This window comes from Cinclus cinclus, chromosome 1 (genome assembly GCF_963662255.1).
Source record: "Cinclus cinclus chromosome 1, bCinCin1.1, whole genome shotgun sequence".
NCBI lineage: Eukaryota > Metazoa > Chordata > Aves > Passeriformes > Cinclidae > Cinclus > Cinclus cinclus.
This window is the reverse complement of record NC_085046.1, coordinates 60280828-60298257: the sequence shown is the minus strand read 5'-3', so window position 1 is coordinate 60298257 and position 17430 is coordinate 60280828. Positions and strand designations below refer to the sequence as shown.

At 36.9% G+C, this 17430-nt stretch overlaps 1 protein-coding gene across 1 annotated transcript in view; it reads right to left on the bottom strand.

Annotated features, from left to right (window-relative positions):
- The window catches only part of DCDC2 (doublecortin domain containing 2), a 51967-nt gene that overhangs the window by 27794 nt on the left and 6743 nt on the right, over positions 1-17430 (bottom strand). The window contains exons 3-8 of the mRNA XM_062498680.1: positions 11884-11898; positions 7252-7328; positions 7002-7133; positions 2718-2861; positions 1808-1862; positions 141-336 (exon numbers count right to left, since the gene is read on the bottom strand). Coding sequence (XP_062354664.1) covers positions 141-336; positions 1808-1862; positions 2718-2861; positions 7002-7133; positions 7252-7328; positions 11884-11898 — 619 coding nt within the window. The remainder of the gene's footprint in view (positions 1-140; positions 337-1807; positions 1863-2717; positions 2862-7001; positions 7134-7251; positions 7329-11883; positions 11899-17430) is intronic.

Genomic DNA, 17430 nt, shown 5'->3' with positions numbered 1-17430 from the left:
ATGCACAGGTGCATTTCCTAAGCAGAAAGAACTTTGACAATTCAAGAACTATTCAAGCATTATTCTTATTCTACTATTTCACTGGTTTAACTGAAGACCAAAAGCCATCATACTACAATAGTGTTGATCTCAGTACTGACCATTATCTTGAAGGACTCCTGGGGAAGCTTTTACTGTCTGTTTTACTTTTGTAGAGTGGCTAGAAAAGTGTTGCCTGGACACAGAATTCTCTGGGTTCTGGCTTTTTTTGTCTTTCCTTTTGGGAAGCTGAGGTGAGGAACTATTTTCTCTCTGGTCACTGGATCCAACGGTAGATTTATATTGTCTATCATTTCCCTGAAAAGAAGAGGACATAGTTATCAGTGACACAAATTAAAAAAGCTTGTTTTTAAAATTTCATTAAGGAGTAGTATTGGGTGCTAAAGAAGCATAATCATTTACAATTCGTACATTTTAGTGATATCTGAAACTATCCAGAGGAGTGTAACTGTCTTACCAACTTACCGTATGATCTGACCAATTAAATTTCTCAACAGCTACCAGGAGAAAAATCACATTTTCATTATAAGAAAATAATGTTTCATTTAATGAAAAGAATGGCTAGATGAATCTATGCATGCATGCATATTATATGCAGATATCTCTCATCCATATGAGCGGACAGTCACAAGATATAACATGTAGGACTTGTTAATAAATCACTGTCTGTGTAAATGAGACCTCGGCATTATTCTAAGTGTAAAGAGAAGCTGGAGGAGAATGACACTCTTCATGGGGCACTAACACATTCAATAGAATGGAACAGAAACTTGTATATTTTATTGTTTACTTCTTTTTAGTGGCTCCAGAGACTTCTTTTGCTTTGTTTTGTAAACAGTGAATGGATGTGATCAACTGAGAGTCTGATTCCCTGCATTCTTGTACTTGTACAGTAAATTGCACTTGTGGAGAAATGGTCAAAACAGATACTTAAATTCTGTTTTGGCACTAAAATTAAATCCACAGAGGACTCTTCTTGTAGCAAGGTGGTGTTAGGCTCTTCTCCCAGTCAACAAGCAACAGGACAAGAACAAAGGGCCTCAAGTTATGCCTGGCCAGTTCAGGTTGGACATGAGGAAGAATTCCTTCACTGAAATAGTGATTAAGCATTGGAACAGGTTGCCTAGGGAAGTGGTGGAGTCACCATTCCTGGATGTGTTTATGAAACAACTGGACATGGCACTTTGTGCTACGGTTTACTTGACATGGTGGTGATAAGTCAGAGATTGAACACTATGACCTTGGGGGTCTTTTCCAACCTTAATGGTTCCATGACTCATTTTGTACACACATAAATAGCTATACAGGATACAAAGCAGTGAAGGATAAAGTTCTGTATGTGGTGGTTACCTATAATAAAACATATCAGATTGCAAACCAGTTCAGGGTCATTTTCAGATTAGCATTCAGAAACACAAACATTTTCTGCAAAATGTTTTGTAAAAGGTTCTGTGTTTTCCCTTTAGTTATATAATTTGAATAAATATACAAATATATACAATCAGGTTTATAGGAAGGACCTCAAGCCAGCAGCTGATTTTTGCTATGGAAGCTTTTATCAAAAATACAAAGCAGCCCTTATCACAACAATATTTTCTCAGATTTCTTCCATCTAATTGACACTGCAAATAGCTACAGATTCATCAGGCTTTAACAAGCATGCCACCAGGTGGCTGTGGATTTTTTTCTCTTCAGATCTAATTAAAACCCAAAGGACAGGGACTTTCCATCTGCTAGAATTTAGCTGAATTGGAAATTTAATACTTACACTGCCTTTTGACTTTCGAGATCCCACAGTCGGAGGGAGCACAGAGGTTTTGGAACTGCAGAAATAAGCCATATATTAGAATTGTGTACACTGTCACTGGCACAGACTGTATCTATAATGAAGGCAGATAACACCAAGATAGCTATGGCAACAGAGGTAACTGTGTTTTTCACTGTGTTTTCACTAAGCATCACTCATTCTGTTTACTAGACTATGTTTAAATCCATAACCATGAACTCATTTAAACAAGTGCATTACCCCACAACGCATACTTTATACACCAAAACCTTGCAAAGCAGCATCCAGTGAATTACAAAGTAATTCACTATGTAATTCATATTAATTACTATGTAATTCAGCTCCTTACAATTTCCATTTCTTTCCATTTATTTCAATGAAATGATTCCAAATTTTCATATTTTCCAAAGGTACAAAAAGTACAGGCTTCTCCTTACAGACACCCAGTTTAGGACTCTATTATGTGATTGTTCTAGTCTACAAAAAATAGACCCAAACATAAAACAATCTTAAGGGAGTACATATTTCACAAAACATTACTAATCAAGAGTAGACCTAAACTGTTGTAGTGCACCTAATCTCATTCAGCTGCACACATTTGTATCTGAAGGGAAAAAAAAATAGGATTACTTTGGCTTGGATTAATTTTTCTCTGATGCTAAGTTTTTGACACATGATCAAGGGGATGCTTATGAGATGAACTGGTCTTCTGAATTCCCATTTTTGTTATTTTTATCTCAACTTTCTCGGAAGCTGCTAATGAAGTTTTGCATCCATACTAACCCATGCATCATTCTCAGAATAGTAATTTTATACTTTACTGGTGGCACCTCGTAAACAAATTGACACACACTAACACAGGAGGAGTTTATCACACACCTCTAGAACTTACCCCTGTGGCCTTCTCATTGTAGATTTAGACAGCACATCACCATACGGCAGTTTCTTAAACTTTTCTCTACCCGCTGCAACATAAATTTGTCCATTCTCCAAGTCTGACCCATTCTGAACAAGTTTTCCATCTACAGTGTAGAGTCTGAAAAATATGAAAATGCTTATTATAATAAACATTAACATTCAGTTAGGTGCACTAAGAGCACTGAAAGCTATGTTAATCTAAACTCACTAAATATATGTTGAATTTCCAGATATGAAACCAAATAAGGTACTGTGGACACCATACAATGGCCAGTAACTACATTTTTAAAAAACCCAACCAGCCAACCAAAAAAACTAAAACCCGAAAACACCTGAACAAACAAACCACCAAGGAAAAACAGCAAAATAACTACCTAAATCACAGTTTGTATAAAACTAATGAAGTGCGAAGTGCTATAATAGATTAAATACTCTTATAATTTCTAGAAAAAAATAAATGGCTTTATACTTCTAAGGTCTTCAACACCTTTTCCCCATTACCTTGGAAGGAATCTATGCCATGAGTTCCTGACCCCCTTTCCTACCAAGTTCCACATTCCATCTGTGCTCAGGGAACTATGCAGTAACTCTGGAAGAACAGGGTATTCACAATGGAAAAAGCCCTGTCCACCCAACACAGACCATGCCAATAATATTACATTTATACTGTCATATTGTGTAGATCAGAAGTTTGGAACCTGGTGGGAATAAGAGGAAATACAATACTGCATTAAAAAAAGAAGCCATGTATCCTGGACACCTACCAATAATGATTCTGTTTATTACACCAGGTGGATTTTTACCTTAATGACTTTTTTGAGAAGAAAGAAATGCATCATGGACTCCTGGGGAGAATCTACTTCCTTGTCAAGTTTGTGATTTTACTTTAGCATGTTTAGGTCTAAACAGTGAGTAAGGAGGGAACACTCAATAATAAATCAGCTCTTTCCTATGAAGCATAGTTCAAAATTCAACAATACGTCTATTTAATTTAAAAGTCAACAGTAACAAATTTAATTTAAGTCTTAAATGCAGGAATGTTGAATGGCTATCTAACTGCCTTTCTAGAAGCCTTCTACAAGAGCTATACTATGCATGAATTTCTTTTTTCTTCTGTTCCAAGTGAAACTTCCTGTATTTCATTTTGTGCCCGTTTTGTCCTATCACTGCACACCACTGAGAAGAGCCTGTCTTCTTCTCTCATTCCCACCAGGTGTATAAACACATTTAAAAGATCCCCCTGAGCCCTCCCTTCCTCAGGCTGCAGAGTCCCAGCTCTCCTCACACAAGTATCTTCAAGCCCTTCTTCTCTGACTGTTTACTGCACTTGTTCCACCATGTCCACATCTTTCTTGTATTATCCTCGTGAAAGTACCTAATTTTCTGTGTGTCTCCTGCCACATGGGAACACCTTTCTAAGCGCAAAGACTGAAAATTTTGAAAGGTGAAACTGTAGCTATTTTAAATCTAGATCACATTGCTGCTTCCTTGAGAAGAGGTATGCTAACTCTGAAGCACCTCATTTGTACTACTCATATTTATTTCATAGTGCAAACATTCCACAGGCATGCCAGCAATTCAAAGAGCAATTTATGTTTCACTACCACAGAGTCAACACCAGTTACACACCACGAAAATAAAACAAGCTATCGGAAAATCAGCAGGAAGCCTATTTCTGAATTAATCTCACTGTGTTCTGCTAGACTGCACTTCGCTTTGGGAACTCGGGGAGAAAAGCATCAAATCAGTGTACCACAGCTTAAGAATTGTTTATATATTTGTATGGGACTGCAGATATAGAGGAGTACGTACAAAATTAACTGTGGTTTTTATTGTTCCCGATCTTTCATTTTGCTTGTGCTTTAATGTTACATTTTAAGTGCAGAAGTTTTTTGTTTAATATAAGTCAAAAAGATGCTACAGATAACTTGGCAATCTTTAATTGTATTTTTCAGCCTGAAAATAATAATGACAACAGCAGAATCAAACATAACCATTCTCTGAAGATGAAAGTGAAGTCAAATTTAAAGAATGGATATTCCAACAAATAACTAACTAAATTGACTTAACAAGTACACACAAGTTTGTGACACTAATTTCTGAAGCTACTTTTTCACAATTTCTGAATTTTGAAGCCACAATTTTCACCCACCCACTTTGCCACAGCCATTCACAGACCAGCTGGGTTCTCTCTGGCTTGTATTATGTAACAAAAAAATGTCCCTGTGGTCACTTCTGAGGATGACCTAGGTTTGCCCTCTAAGATGTCAGTGGACTTCCATTTTCCCTCCTGAATCCAAACTAAAAAGTGACGGCCAAAAGAAAGCAAGTATACAGGCTGACAAAGGGAGACAGGAAAGACACAATTTCTGGGACATTATTCCTGAATTCCCACCTGCTTATGTACACAGTACCTGCCCATCAGACTGCTGCACCCCATCCCCATCAACAATCTGGCATGCAGAAAACCTGCTTTCCCATCATCTCTCCTCTCATATTTCTTGCTTGCATCCCTGTTCTAATGTGATCAATATTTTTTTTTTAAAAGCCCCATGTGAAACTGTAAGACTTGGTAGCTTTTTAAGTTTTTTAATAACGTGGAAAATAAAGAGCTGCCATGTACATACTGCAGATTCTTGTAAGTCCACTTATCCTTCCTTAATGAGAAATTATATCTTCCCAGAGTCAATGGTCTTGCCAGATCTCCTCTAATGCTAACACAGTTTCAATAAACCCCAGAAAGTAATGTGTAACTCAGAGAATTACGATCACTTTACTAACAGATTCAATATGTATTTCTAATATTTTATGGAAAAGAAAATTAACACTGAGTTAATAGAAAACCATCAAGGGGAAAACATTAAATAATTAAAAATGCCATGTACATTATCTTATTTTTGACGGATTGAAGATGAGCACTGAAGGAAATGTCTCAAAAGGAATCTTAGTTATATATTGAATGCTTTCATGTACAACATTCAGTTTCACCAGAGTGACACCAAGTAATGAGAATAAAATGTGAAGGATTTTTAAATTGCTAACCAACCTGAGAGCAGAAAGAATTGGTATGTTGTAAATGTCTTTTCTTGCTTTGTTCACTTCTGAATTACATTAGCTGAGAAACAGATCCAGAGAGCTCCAACAAATGCAGGTTTACTTTACTGCAAGTGAAAGTACTAAGTACCCAACCAGCTAATAGGAGCAAAGAAGTGGCTGAGAGGAAAAGAGAGCCAATATTCAACAGCATTACCTTAATCTTCTCTCACCCTTATCAAATGGGAAAGCAAGCAGAAGAACTAAAAGACTACCTTATCTTCACTGTTTTGAGAAAGACTTTGCAAGCTTAGCCTCAGACATCACATAGGCTGTGAAGAATGATTTTCCACAAAAGGTCCTTCCCCACCTGATGAAGAGATTTCTGTCATGTGCTCTGCATGGGGCAACACTGGAATGTCGGTAATTTGCTTGCACACCTTGACAGCCCATCCACACTGCAGTGTTTCTCACGGACATCACATCTGTCATTTTGCTCTAGAACTTTTAACTATCAAAGGCCATTTTAGGTCACTTATTTTACATTGAAAAAGCCTTAAGAGACTGAAACCTACCTTTCCAAGAGGTCACCTCCTATTCCTCGGATACCTCAACAGCTCAGACCAGCTGAGATACTGGAACTGGCAAACCTCAACTACAACTTTGGCCTTGGCTTTTATGAAGAGGCTAAGGGCCGAATATGAACTACATCCTAGTCTTGGCCCAGGTATACAAACCCCAAATAATCTATAACAGTTTTCTTGAAACTGCTTGCCTCAATGAATTCTAAGAACTACCAAAATTAAAAAGTAATACACATAACATGTATCTTACATTCCAAACATCTTCACCAACTTTACCGTGCTCATTTATTTTATTATGACATATAACTTAATTATTAGTACTAAGTGTTTTTTATTGAATTATTACATTATTATTGTATTGTTACAGGCCTGCTAATTAAATAATTAATTAGTAACTATTAATTTTAAAATAACAGTTTAAGCAATTTACAGTCTTTCGTTTTTTTTAAATAGCAGTTGAAATGAAACCTGAAGGTTACTTGGAGTCAACATATTTCCACTTTGTGGCTTTTTGACATATTTAATTTTCTTACAGTGAAACTTCCCATAGTTAAGAATTATCTATTATATCTACCTATGGAGTTTTAGAAACCTATCTAGGCATATAAAATGTATCTTGCAAATATTTGGCTTCCTTATACCTGTGAACAGCTCCACTTCTGAGTGTAACTTTTCCTGTAGCCATTTCAAGAATATGATCCCAGTGATTTAGTGTTTTCCTGGGAATGAGGAGGCGCACTGCAGGGCTAATAAGGTCTCCATTAGCAATCAGGCTGAAATAAAGCAAAGTAAATAACTCAGGGGAGCATTTTAAACAAATCTCACCTGAAATGAGCACACTACCACCACCACCCCTGAAATGACAATCCCCTAAGTGAAAATTCTACTTACAAAATAGTGTAGGGCTCCTGCAGAGGCTTTCGAAACCGAGCTGACACGGTGATCCTACTGTGAGTAACTGGCTTGACCTGCAAGAATAAAAGAATTAGAAATTATGCAGTCTTCACACTCAGAAAAAGTTTACCCTGACCAGTTTACCCTGACCATCAGCAAGTGGGACAGCAGGTCTTTAAAGCATGCATTACATTCCACTGCAGCTTCACCTTCTACATAGCACACATAATTACAGCACAGCATACCACAGTGCACCATGGCACAACACATGGTTTGTACTAAGAAGACAGAACTGTATAGACATCTTTGGTTGTTCTACAGACCCAAAGAATTACTCCCAAATGCTGTTCTTGCTGCCTTAGTCTTTAGTGCTTATAACCATGGCACAGGCAATTTAACTATCTTCTCTTTCTAACAATAAACACCACTGCTAGATTTCTCTGCTATTATAATAGCTACTTTTGGTCTTGTACAGACCTTTAATCCAAATCCATCAGATATTTATAAAGGTTCCTGAATACTTTGCTCATTATAGAGCAATGACTCAAAAGTGAGGCGAACTGCAGATTTTTAGCCTTCAGAAAAATACATAGGTAACTGAATTCCCAGCATTATCCCCTGTACTCTTTTGAACAGACACTGCATTGAGATCAACATTAATGTTGTTATTCCAAACAGAAAGTTTAAAAAAAAAGGATAAACTCAAATTACAAAATCATTAGGAAGATTTTTTTAAAATTCTTCATCATTAGCAAATCAAAATAAGGTGTTAAACCCAAACAAACATTCAAAAGTTACAGTACATGCATTAACAAGTTGGCTACATTTCTTTAAAACAAAACAAACCAAAACAAAACATAAAACTTAAAGGATTAAATAGCCAGTATGCAGAGAGACATGCATTCAAATACATATACAAAGTTTATTTTAACTGGCAATTTTCCAGACACTGTGTAAAGAAGTCTAATGACATAATATGCTGCAGTTTTATCACACTCTGTGCTAACTTAACCAGTAATTCTCATTTAATTTGTGGGAAATGGTCTGAACTCCAGTGCTTTTAGTCTTTGCTTGGATTTCCACACAAACTCATTTAGTAATGACTTCAATGCTTTCCAGATCTTTCTCTTGCATACACTGAAAAGAAAGGTGCTCAACCTAGTAGATATTCTAAATAGGTTAAAAATTGTTATTAAAATAATCAATCTGGCTTCCCCCATGAGTCAAAGAATGTCACACAGGAAATTCTTCACCAAGCACAAATTCTGGAGGTGAGATAGCAAACTTAGGGGAAAAGGAACCAACAAAACAAAAGCAATACTGGCGCTCCTTAGTGTACAATCATTTGAAGTACAATACAACAACAGGTAAATCTGTTGAACAAAATCTGTTTGCAATGTCTGCTGAAAAAGAAGCATATTTATTCTGAATTCAACTCACTTCAGCTTTTTGCATTTTCCAAAGGCCCTTGTGAGCTGTGTAGCCCTCTCAAACATCTGGTTTTTGAGAGACTCAGAGGATGTAAAAGCTCACAGTGGTCATGGATGAAGAAAGGCAGAATCAGCCTTTGTGCAGCTACATATACTAAAAAGATGAAACAGAAGCAATTAGCCCCAGAAGGGCATGGTGATTTGAAGCTCAGTGCAAAGGGATATTTTGGCCAGAGACATCTACAAGAGGAGAGACAGCAAGCAAGATGTTACTACTGTATTGTGCCAGCATTGCTTGCAGACCAGACTAGGAAGCAGACTCCTGGCATGGCTGAAGACCTTCCCTTTATGCAAGCAATTCACAAGCCATTTGCACTCACTCCTTAAGATCTATTTTGTAGATGTTTGTTTTGGCCTCATACAAAGAGAAGTTCTATACTTGCCTGTACATAAGCTGTGCACTAATGCCTAAGGTAACTGCAGTTTGAAATCTTGCTTCTAATTCCAGTGTGATCTGAATCAAATGAAAGATGCACACCTACTACTACAGGCTTGGAAAGACAGTAAGAGGTTGTTATCACACAGCTCATTAAGGGAGGCAAAGACCTTTTTTGAGAACTGACAGATAACTTAGGAGCATAGCCATTCTTGCAGAAACAATTGAAGCATATTCTTCAGAGCATAACTGGTCATTTATGTCACCAAAATTTGAAACAGAAGTTTACCAGGAAAAAAAGATAATACACCTTTAAACTCCAACATCTGAAAACATTTCTATTGCTGCTGTCAGCCATTAAAGGGTTATTTTCTCAGTGTAAGCAAGCTAATCAAGAGCTTCACAATACAAGGGAAAAAGAAAAAAAAAAAAGGAACAAAAGTAACTTTCTAAAGGTTATGCTACTGGAGGCTAAGACAATACTGATTTACTTCCACAGCTCCAAACACAGGTTGCACACAAAATAGGAGTTACTGAATCTTGGAGGACCTTGGACCTTTCCTTGTAGCTGGTAGGCTGCCATGATAAGCCTCTATAAAATATCCAATATATAAATAGTAAAAAAGCTGATTCCACATCCATTCCTGATGCTCATTTATGCTGCTCAAGCTCTTCCATACTCCTTCCAAACAGTACATCAAAATAAGATCTCTGATGCACTCTGCAACAATGCTCCACGCCTTACTGGAACAGCTAGAAGGCATTCGCTAAAAATAAAAGAGCCCTTAAGGATAGTACCAGCTGTGCCCTATAACTTAGTTGTTCCTGTAGGCTGATAAAACCATTCATTTTGGTGTAGGCTCCTCAGAAGGCCATCAAGTGATTGCACATAGCCCAGTCACCAGACCCTGGAGAAAACAATAATCTGACAGATGCTACATGCTCATTTATTATTTGAAGGATTGTATTTCTGCCAATAATAGATACTGAGGCATCAGCTTGAAAGTTTGTCTTTTGGATTGCTCTCTGAGGATCATTAATACTTCTGGCAGCCTTCTGCGCCATACAAGTTTAGGCTTGTTATTAAACAAGCAAACTGCAGGGGATTATAACATGGGACCAACTTGGGCCAAGATTAAAAATTTGTCTGTTCTACCAAAGCATGGCATAAACTGGAGCAAAATATAAACTTGTATTGTTTATCTAAGCCTGTTTAAATCAATTTACCTTCTGTATTAAAAAAAAAATAAGAGAGTAAGTTAGTGCAGTAATACACTCAATAAAGTGAAACTACAAATATCTGTGCAAGGAAGCATGGTTTGAAGGCATGTTTTATATAGATCACGCTACATCATGATTGAAAAGGAAAAAAAAGTGAGAAAACACCCACCACTTCCATACTATACACCTTTCTTGTCATTAATCTTAATGTTCTCTTCATAGTTTAGAATAACTTCTGTCTGATCAATGTTAAGATATTTGTGGTCATGAAAAGCAAGGTACCTAACTTCAAAATACAGAAGTATACATTAATAAAAGATCGAGTGCTCAGTCACAGTAAATCAATTTAGTTCCTTTGAAGTATATGGACTTCCACTAAATCATCCCAGCAGAAGATCTGGTCCAGGATTGAATTAAGGAATACACAGTTCTGCTCCTATTATGTTTGTAGGAGGCACCACAGGGTTGCAGTGTCTGGAATAGCCTGACCCCTCTGGCACTGCAGTTACATATTAACAAGTAAGTGGTCTTGGGTGAAAGTTTGTGCTCACATTAAGAGACCAGCACCACTACTCCCCTAACCCCTTTATTTTCTTTTCATTTTGCCAGCCACATTCTCTGATGATGCAGATCAGCACTTTCCCATTTACGTCAGCAACTCAAGCAGATTTACATTAATCAGTGGTCTGACCCCATTATGATTTTATCTTTAAATTTGTACATTTTCCGTTTGAAAAGACCCATTTAAGGGCAGCTTCCATTCCCTACTGATAAATGTTGCCAACAATTCATAATCTGTGATGAGATACTTATCTGAGGTATTACACGACAACACACAGCAGCAACACAAAGTGTCCAGGGAAGAAAGGAGAAACTCAGAGGAAACTTTATGTAAGCTGGAAGCAATCAATCCAATGAGAATTTGCAAGGCAACAAGAGCTGCACACAGTTGGAAATATACCATGGGATCACAGACACTCAAAAACTCCATAATTTTTATTTTTCTATCATTTTAAAAGAAATAAAGCTATTTCACACAGAGCTTCTTAGAGAAGTATGGATTTTACTTACTTCAGAGAGGAGTTACCATCTGAGAAATGACTTTGCAAAGCACCTTGCAAAGTCTAGGAAAAACAAAACAGCTAAACTCAGCACAGGTTAGGTTCTAGGAATGGGAGTCAACCTGTGGTGTTTGAAGACTCTGTAAACATTTGAATCTCAGAACACATTTTACAGAGTCTCTTGGAGTCCAGAATTCATCTTTGGTCATAATACACTGGGGTTGAACGTGTGATTAGCTCTGAGTGTCTCCTAACAGCCCTCTGCAAATACAAACATACAGCACATCAGCATTCAACTGAAGCAAGGTAAGAGAAGCCATGCCCTCACAGATGTATGGTTTAAACAAGATCCTATGGATTTTTCACTTATAATATATGATAAACATAGCTGTAGTCTAAATATTTACAAAATTTTAAAAACACAAACATAACACTTAAGAAACACATACAACACATTGCTCAATTTACTTTAGGTACTTACATCTTCAAGTGTTGACTGTTGAAAAAAAAAACAAAAACAAAGCTAAGTGACCAGCAGCCAAACCATTACCTCAGGCAGACTGTCAGATTTTTATAAGAAAATCATTTTGAATTAATCTGTGCATACCCACATGAATATATACACACTTTAATACAATTTTCATTATAAAATTCTGTTACATTTATGTTCAGCTGACTACATGAAAACAAATTAGAACAGTTAAGTTTTCTAAAGCTATTCCAGCACAGGAAACAATTGTTTCATAGAAACATGACCTTTTTTCTTTTTTTATACACATTGACGAAAGATATAGAGTCAAACTCATTAAATAACTAAAATCATGTCCCTCCTTTTTAGAACACTATGGATGGGCTTGCTTATGCAATCTTTCTAACTCCAAGAAGTGTTACATTCACTTCTTGAAGAAGAGAATGTCACACATACGGCATTAAATGGAAATCATCACTGAGAATGGCTATTCATGTAAGAACTCTAAGCAAGGCACACAGTGGTTTGAAGTACACAGATAAAAAATAATGGTTTTCACTTCTTTCTTCAGACACATGCTAACCAGTAAAAGGTAATAAACAATCTCTAACATGGAGATGTATCCAAATTAAATTTATTTGTTTTGGTTAGTGTGAACCTCTTTGCTGATCCCCATCAACAGAGTTTTTGCTTCTATGAATGCTGCACTATATTTCTCAACATTTATAAAAATATAGATTGGAAAGTGAGATAGGCTCTGAAAACTACCCAACCTCCTCTTGGCTTCTTGGGACTTGCAAGAGGCACATGACACTTCATGGAATCAATCCTTGTATATAGGAAAAGCATGCAATTCATGAAGTAGTATTTTAACTGGCCTCTGAACATACCAGTCTACATATCCAGTTTCTAAAAAGGTGATTTTTATGCACTTGAGAATAGGTTTAAATAGAAATGTGCCATTCTTAGCTTTTCCTTTCAGTGTTCATTAAATAATTAGACATATGCTAAATACAGAGGTCTGGCAGCACTTTCACAGTGCTGCCATGAATACATACATCAGTTACTCATAGCTAAGAAATGGTATCACTAACTGATTTATTTCCTTTCCTCACCAGAAGTGTCCTCCCGTCAAAGGGGGCAATTAAACAGCTGCATGATTTACAGGATAACATGTATTTACAAAGCCACACTGGACAGCAACAAAGCAAGAGTCAAAAAACATTATGTGTCTGGACCAGACGCTCTGTGCTGCTTTGATTTATATGGGTTTAAGAGCTGGCCTTTCTTACTGCTACGAGTGTAGTCCTGGAGGCTATGAACATCTCACTCATTTCTCACATCACTTTATAACTAACCTTTTGAAGCTTTAAATATTTCAACACAAAGTCACATTCCTAATTTATCAGCTCATGCAATGAGCTGTGGCCTTGCCAATTTGTCACAATGGCCTGTTTGTTAATCAATGTGCCCAGGAAAATTGAGAACAAATATTTATATTTCCCTGGGGTAGAACTGGGGTCAAAAGAACCAAAACCCCATTGATACACACCATCACCACCCTGTGATGTGAAAGAAAGGAATGTTCAAGGTTCAGGGATCAAAACCAAACTAGAACAATAAATTTCCTAAAGCTATTACAACACAGGAAATATGCTATCTATTTCATAGAAACATGACATTTTTTCTAATGGACATTTTTTACACATTGACTAAAGTTTCAGAGTCAAACTCACTGAGGCATTTGCCTAAAAACAATTTTGGTTATCCTATGCAGTAACTAACCTGCATAATCCACATTTCCCTGGCTATTTTCCACTATTAGATGGTACTCTGGATAGTACAAAACAGCCTTGAGCCAGAGACTACCACCTTGTCTACTGGTGTGGATTTAAAGCAACACTCAAACTGCTATTAACTGAGCAATAGGCCACAAGCTGCACACAAGCCTCTCAGCCCACATAAAACATGGATGAGCTGGAAATGAGCTATTACACAGCAGACAGTCATGTAGTGACTAAGGGAGCCTTCTAGACTACAAAGGTCCTGCAAAATTCCCAGAGAGTTTAAAGCCAACCTGTTCACCTGCAAGGTAAATCAGACTCCTTTTCAGCCATGGTAAGTGAAATGGTACATTAATGAGTAAATCTTACCTTAGCTAATTACACCCTGGAAAGAAAAATTTTTCAGTCTGGATCTGCCATAATTTTAGGGCATTGGACTAGTGGCTGAATTTTCAGCTGGGATAAGTCAATGACATGGTTTTAGCTGCCCAGAAACTTAGCCTGTGCAATGCTCCAAAACAGATCATGTCTGTGTTCCCTCTGGATCCCAAAAATAGATCCCATTCCTTCTGAGTTGCATGATGCTGGACCCTCACAGCTAACAACACACACAATGATGGTTATCAATAACACAGAGTTCATTCAGGCAAAATAGATCCTGACATCAATTTCTGATATTAACATGATAATGACGATTCTGATTCTGACTGGTCATGCCTCTCACATTTTGTGTATTTTCCTCAAATTCCTTAGACTGATTAAACCAAAAGGAATTCTCTGACCTTTACAGCTCATCAGAAAGACCTGAGGCTAGGAACAGTCAAAAGATGAAGGACAAAAAACAACTCCCAAAAAAATCTTTTTTTGTTATTCACCATTTCCAATCAAAGGCAAAAGTTGTTAATGTTTCAAGTAAGTAAATTTAATATACAGCAACAAATTATTAATGAGACTAACACATGCCTCATTAAAAGCTTCAGTGCTGGCACTTCTTCACTCACTCCCAGCCTCCTCACAGGCTAAGAAGACCAGTTACCCTACCGAGCAAGGCAGCTGTTAATCAAGGAAGAGAACAACTTTCAAATTTCAGATCAAACTCAATACAGAGCATGGAATTCTCCAGCAACATGAACCTAAGTCTTTCTGCTGATTAAAAACTCATTCATTTGTAAGCAAGCTTCTAATCAAATTACTTGAAACTGCACAATTCAGGTAATACAGAAGTATATAAAGTGAAGTTTTATGCATCCATAGTTCAAATAAGGGGAAAAAAAGGGCACAGCTTATCTTCTAACTGGGTATCTGGGCATTTCTTCTCTGATTCCTCCTGGTATTAGGCTGTGAACACTCAGGAAGAATGTTTGTTTTGTATTTGTTGTTGTGCTAATTATGTTACCAGGATACTAAATACCAAACAATGGAATATCACATTTAACTATTAAAGATGTTGCTCCGGAGATTAGAGAGATATATCACATTTTTTTAAATTTTGCATTATAATACTCTTATTTCTTAAAATACACTTACAGCAGAATCACTAATTAATTTAGCATGAGAAAATGAGAAAATTCTTGCCCAGCCTGTGACACCAGCAGTAGAAGAAATCAAATGTGTCAGCTATGGAGCAGTAAGAGGTTTAGTTTTGCATTCTGGCAAAGGAATATGAAGTGGACCTTTATACACAACTTCTTACCAGCCATAGAGTGTTTTATGTTTAGAAATTTTGGGTAGCACAAATAGCGTTTGAGGTTTTTTAATCCCTAGGAAAGAAACCGGAAAGAATATTTTACATAGTTACATTGTTTTGACATCAAAAGTTTGGTAATTTGCAGACTGGGATTATTTCCATTATCTATTCATCCCTTTTACAAAACTATCCTCTGTACAGAGAAAATATCCATGAACCATTTCCAACTGACAGATGTGAAAGTGAATCAAGAGCCCAGTAACTGAAAAATGAGAAGATTTTCCTCATGATTAAACATGTATGTTGTCAAACATGATAAACGGTAATTTTGAAATAAAAAATAATTATAACTACTGTGATTTTTCATGAGCAGGTACCTGAAAAAGAATTACTCATGTCAAGTTAAATACAAGGTACATCCAGTATGAATACACCAAAATTATTTGCGAAACCAAGACAACATCATTAACTTCCAAAATGTAATTTTGACAGGTGAGTCCAATCATACTACTGCTGAGAGAAGAGCAGTGACTTTGTCAAGCAACAAAGGATGAAGAAAAACAATTGCCATAAATGACACCAGAATAATTTAATTTTGAAATATGGAGGAACAGAGGGAAAAGTAGAATTCACTAGTCTTCAAAATACTTATAGCATCATCTTAGATGCTTTTGGGGAAAATTTTAGTACTAAGTTCATATCTACCAAGTCTCATATATTTTATTTTCTACTTCACACTCCTCTGTCACGATGCTCACCTCTCTTGTCCACACTGGACAACAGGGAACCTTTCCTGTTCCAGGACCTCACCAAGAACACAGTGGCCAATTGACCTGCACTGGGATTTGCCAAACAGCTATGTCTGGTGCACAAGACCCCCCAGCAGCTGCTAAGTGATGGGCTGTACCTGAAGGCCACCAGTAGAAGACATTCTTCCAGTCACATTTTCACTCTGCAATCACACTTCATCACAAGCACAAACATGTTCTGGGAAAGCTGCCTAGCAAGAAAAAGTGCTTTACTCCATGTCATAGCCCATGTCTGTAACATCCAGAATGTGCCCAACATGACAACTGATAAGCACTGGATCAGAAAAACAAGTTTTAAATTTTAAAAATGTTCTGACAGTCACTCAAATCCTTGTGATTAGCAAGTGTTTTCACTAGGGAGAGATGTTCTGGAGGTGTATGCAGATACAAATATGCAGGTCATACATGTAGGAAAGCTCGAAGGAATCTTTAGTAACCCTCTGAAGAATTACTCGTAAAAATATTGATTATTCCATTCAGCAAATACTCCTACAAATTGACCACACCTAAACCAAATGATAAAACAAGAAGTTGCAATCAAAAAGGAGTTCTAGAATAATGAAAGAAGTTTATGTAAAACAGTGAAAAAATTATTTACCACTGGGAAAATGTGACATAGTTGTGTCAGAGCTGCCCACACAACCACCTTGTCCTAGAAGTCCAGGAGAAAAATTGAAGTGCAGACAAAAAACCTCAAATGTTCTTACTACCTAAGAAGGTTGACCAAGGGCAAATGTATCAACAATAGAGTAGCTTACTGTAGGCCAACTATGGCCTTCTGTCAACAGATGCTGTTTCATACAGACAGTATAACCTTCCTTTTTCTCTCAGTTGCAAGAGACTGGTTCTTCAATATCTAAATACTTCTGCTTTTCTTGGGTACCTGTAATTCTTTGCTGTTACAAGATCACATGGCAAAGTTCATTTATTGCAGTGTGTTCAAAGAGTAGTTAGTCATAAGTCAAAGAAGAAAGTAGGTTCCAGCTGAACATATTTTTATTAAGCAAAGAGAGTTTAAAATAAATAGCTGCCTACAGGACTTGCAAATACAAAAATTCAGTTGATTCTTCTTCAGCTTGCCCAGCCCCAATGACAAGCAAAATTCATCTTTTTGAATGCAGAGGGAGAGACCATTTAGACCAGACAGTGCCTAGAGAAATATAAATGTCCATACTTTCCACATTATAATTGGAAAATAACATTCAGTACCTTTTAAAAACAATTAAGTTTGTAATAAACAACTGGTAACTCTGTTGGTCCGTATTTTCTCAAGAGATTA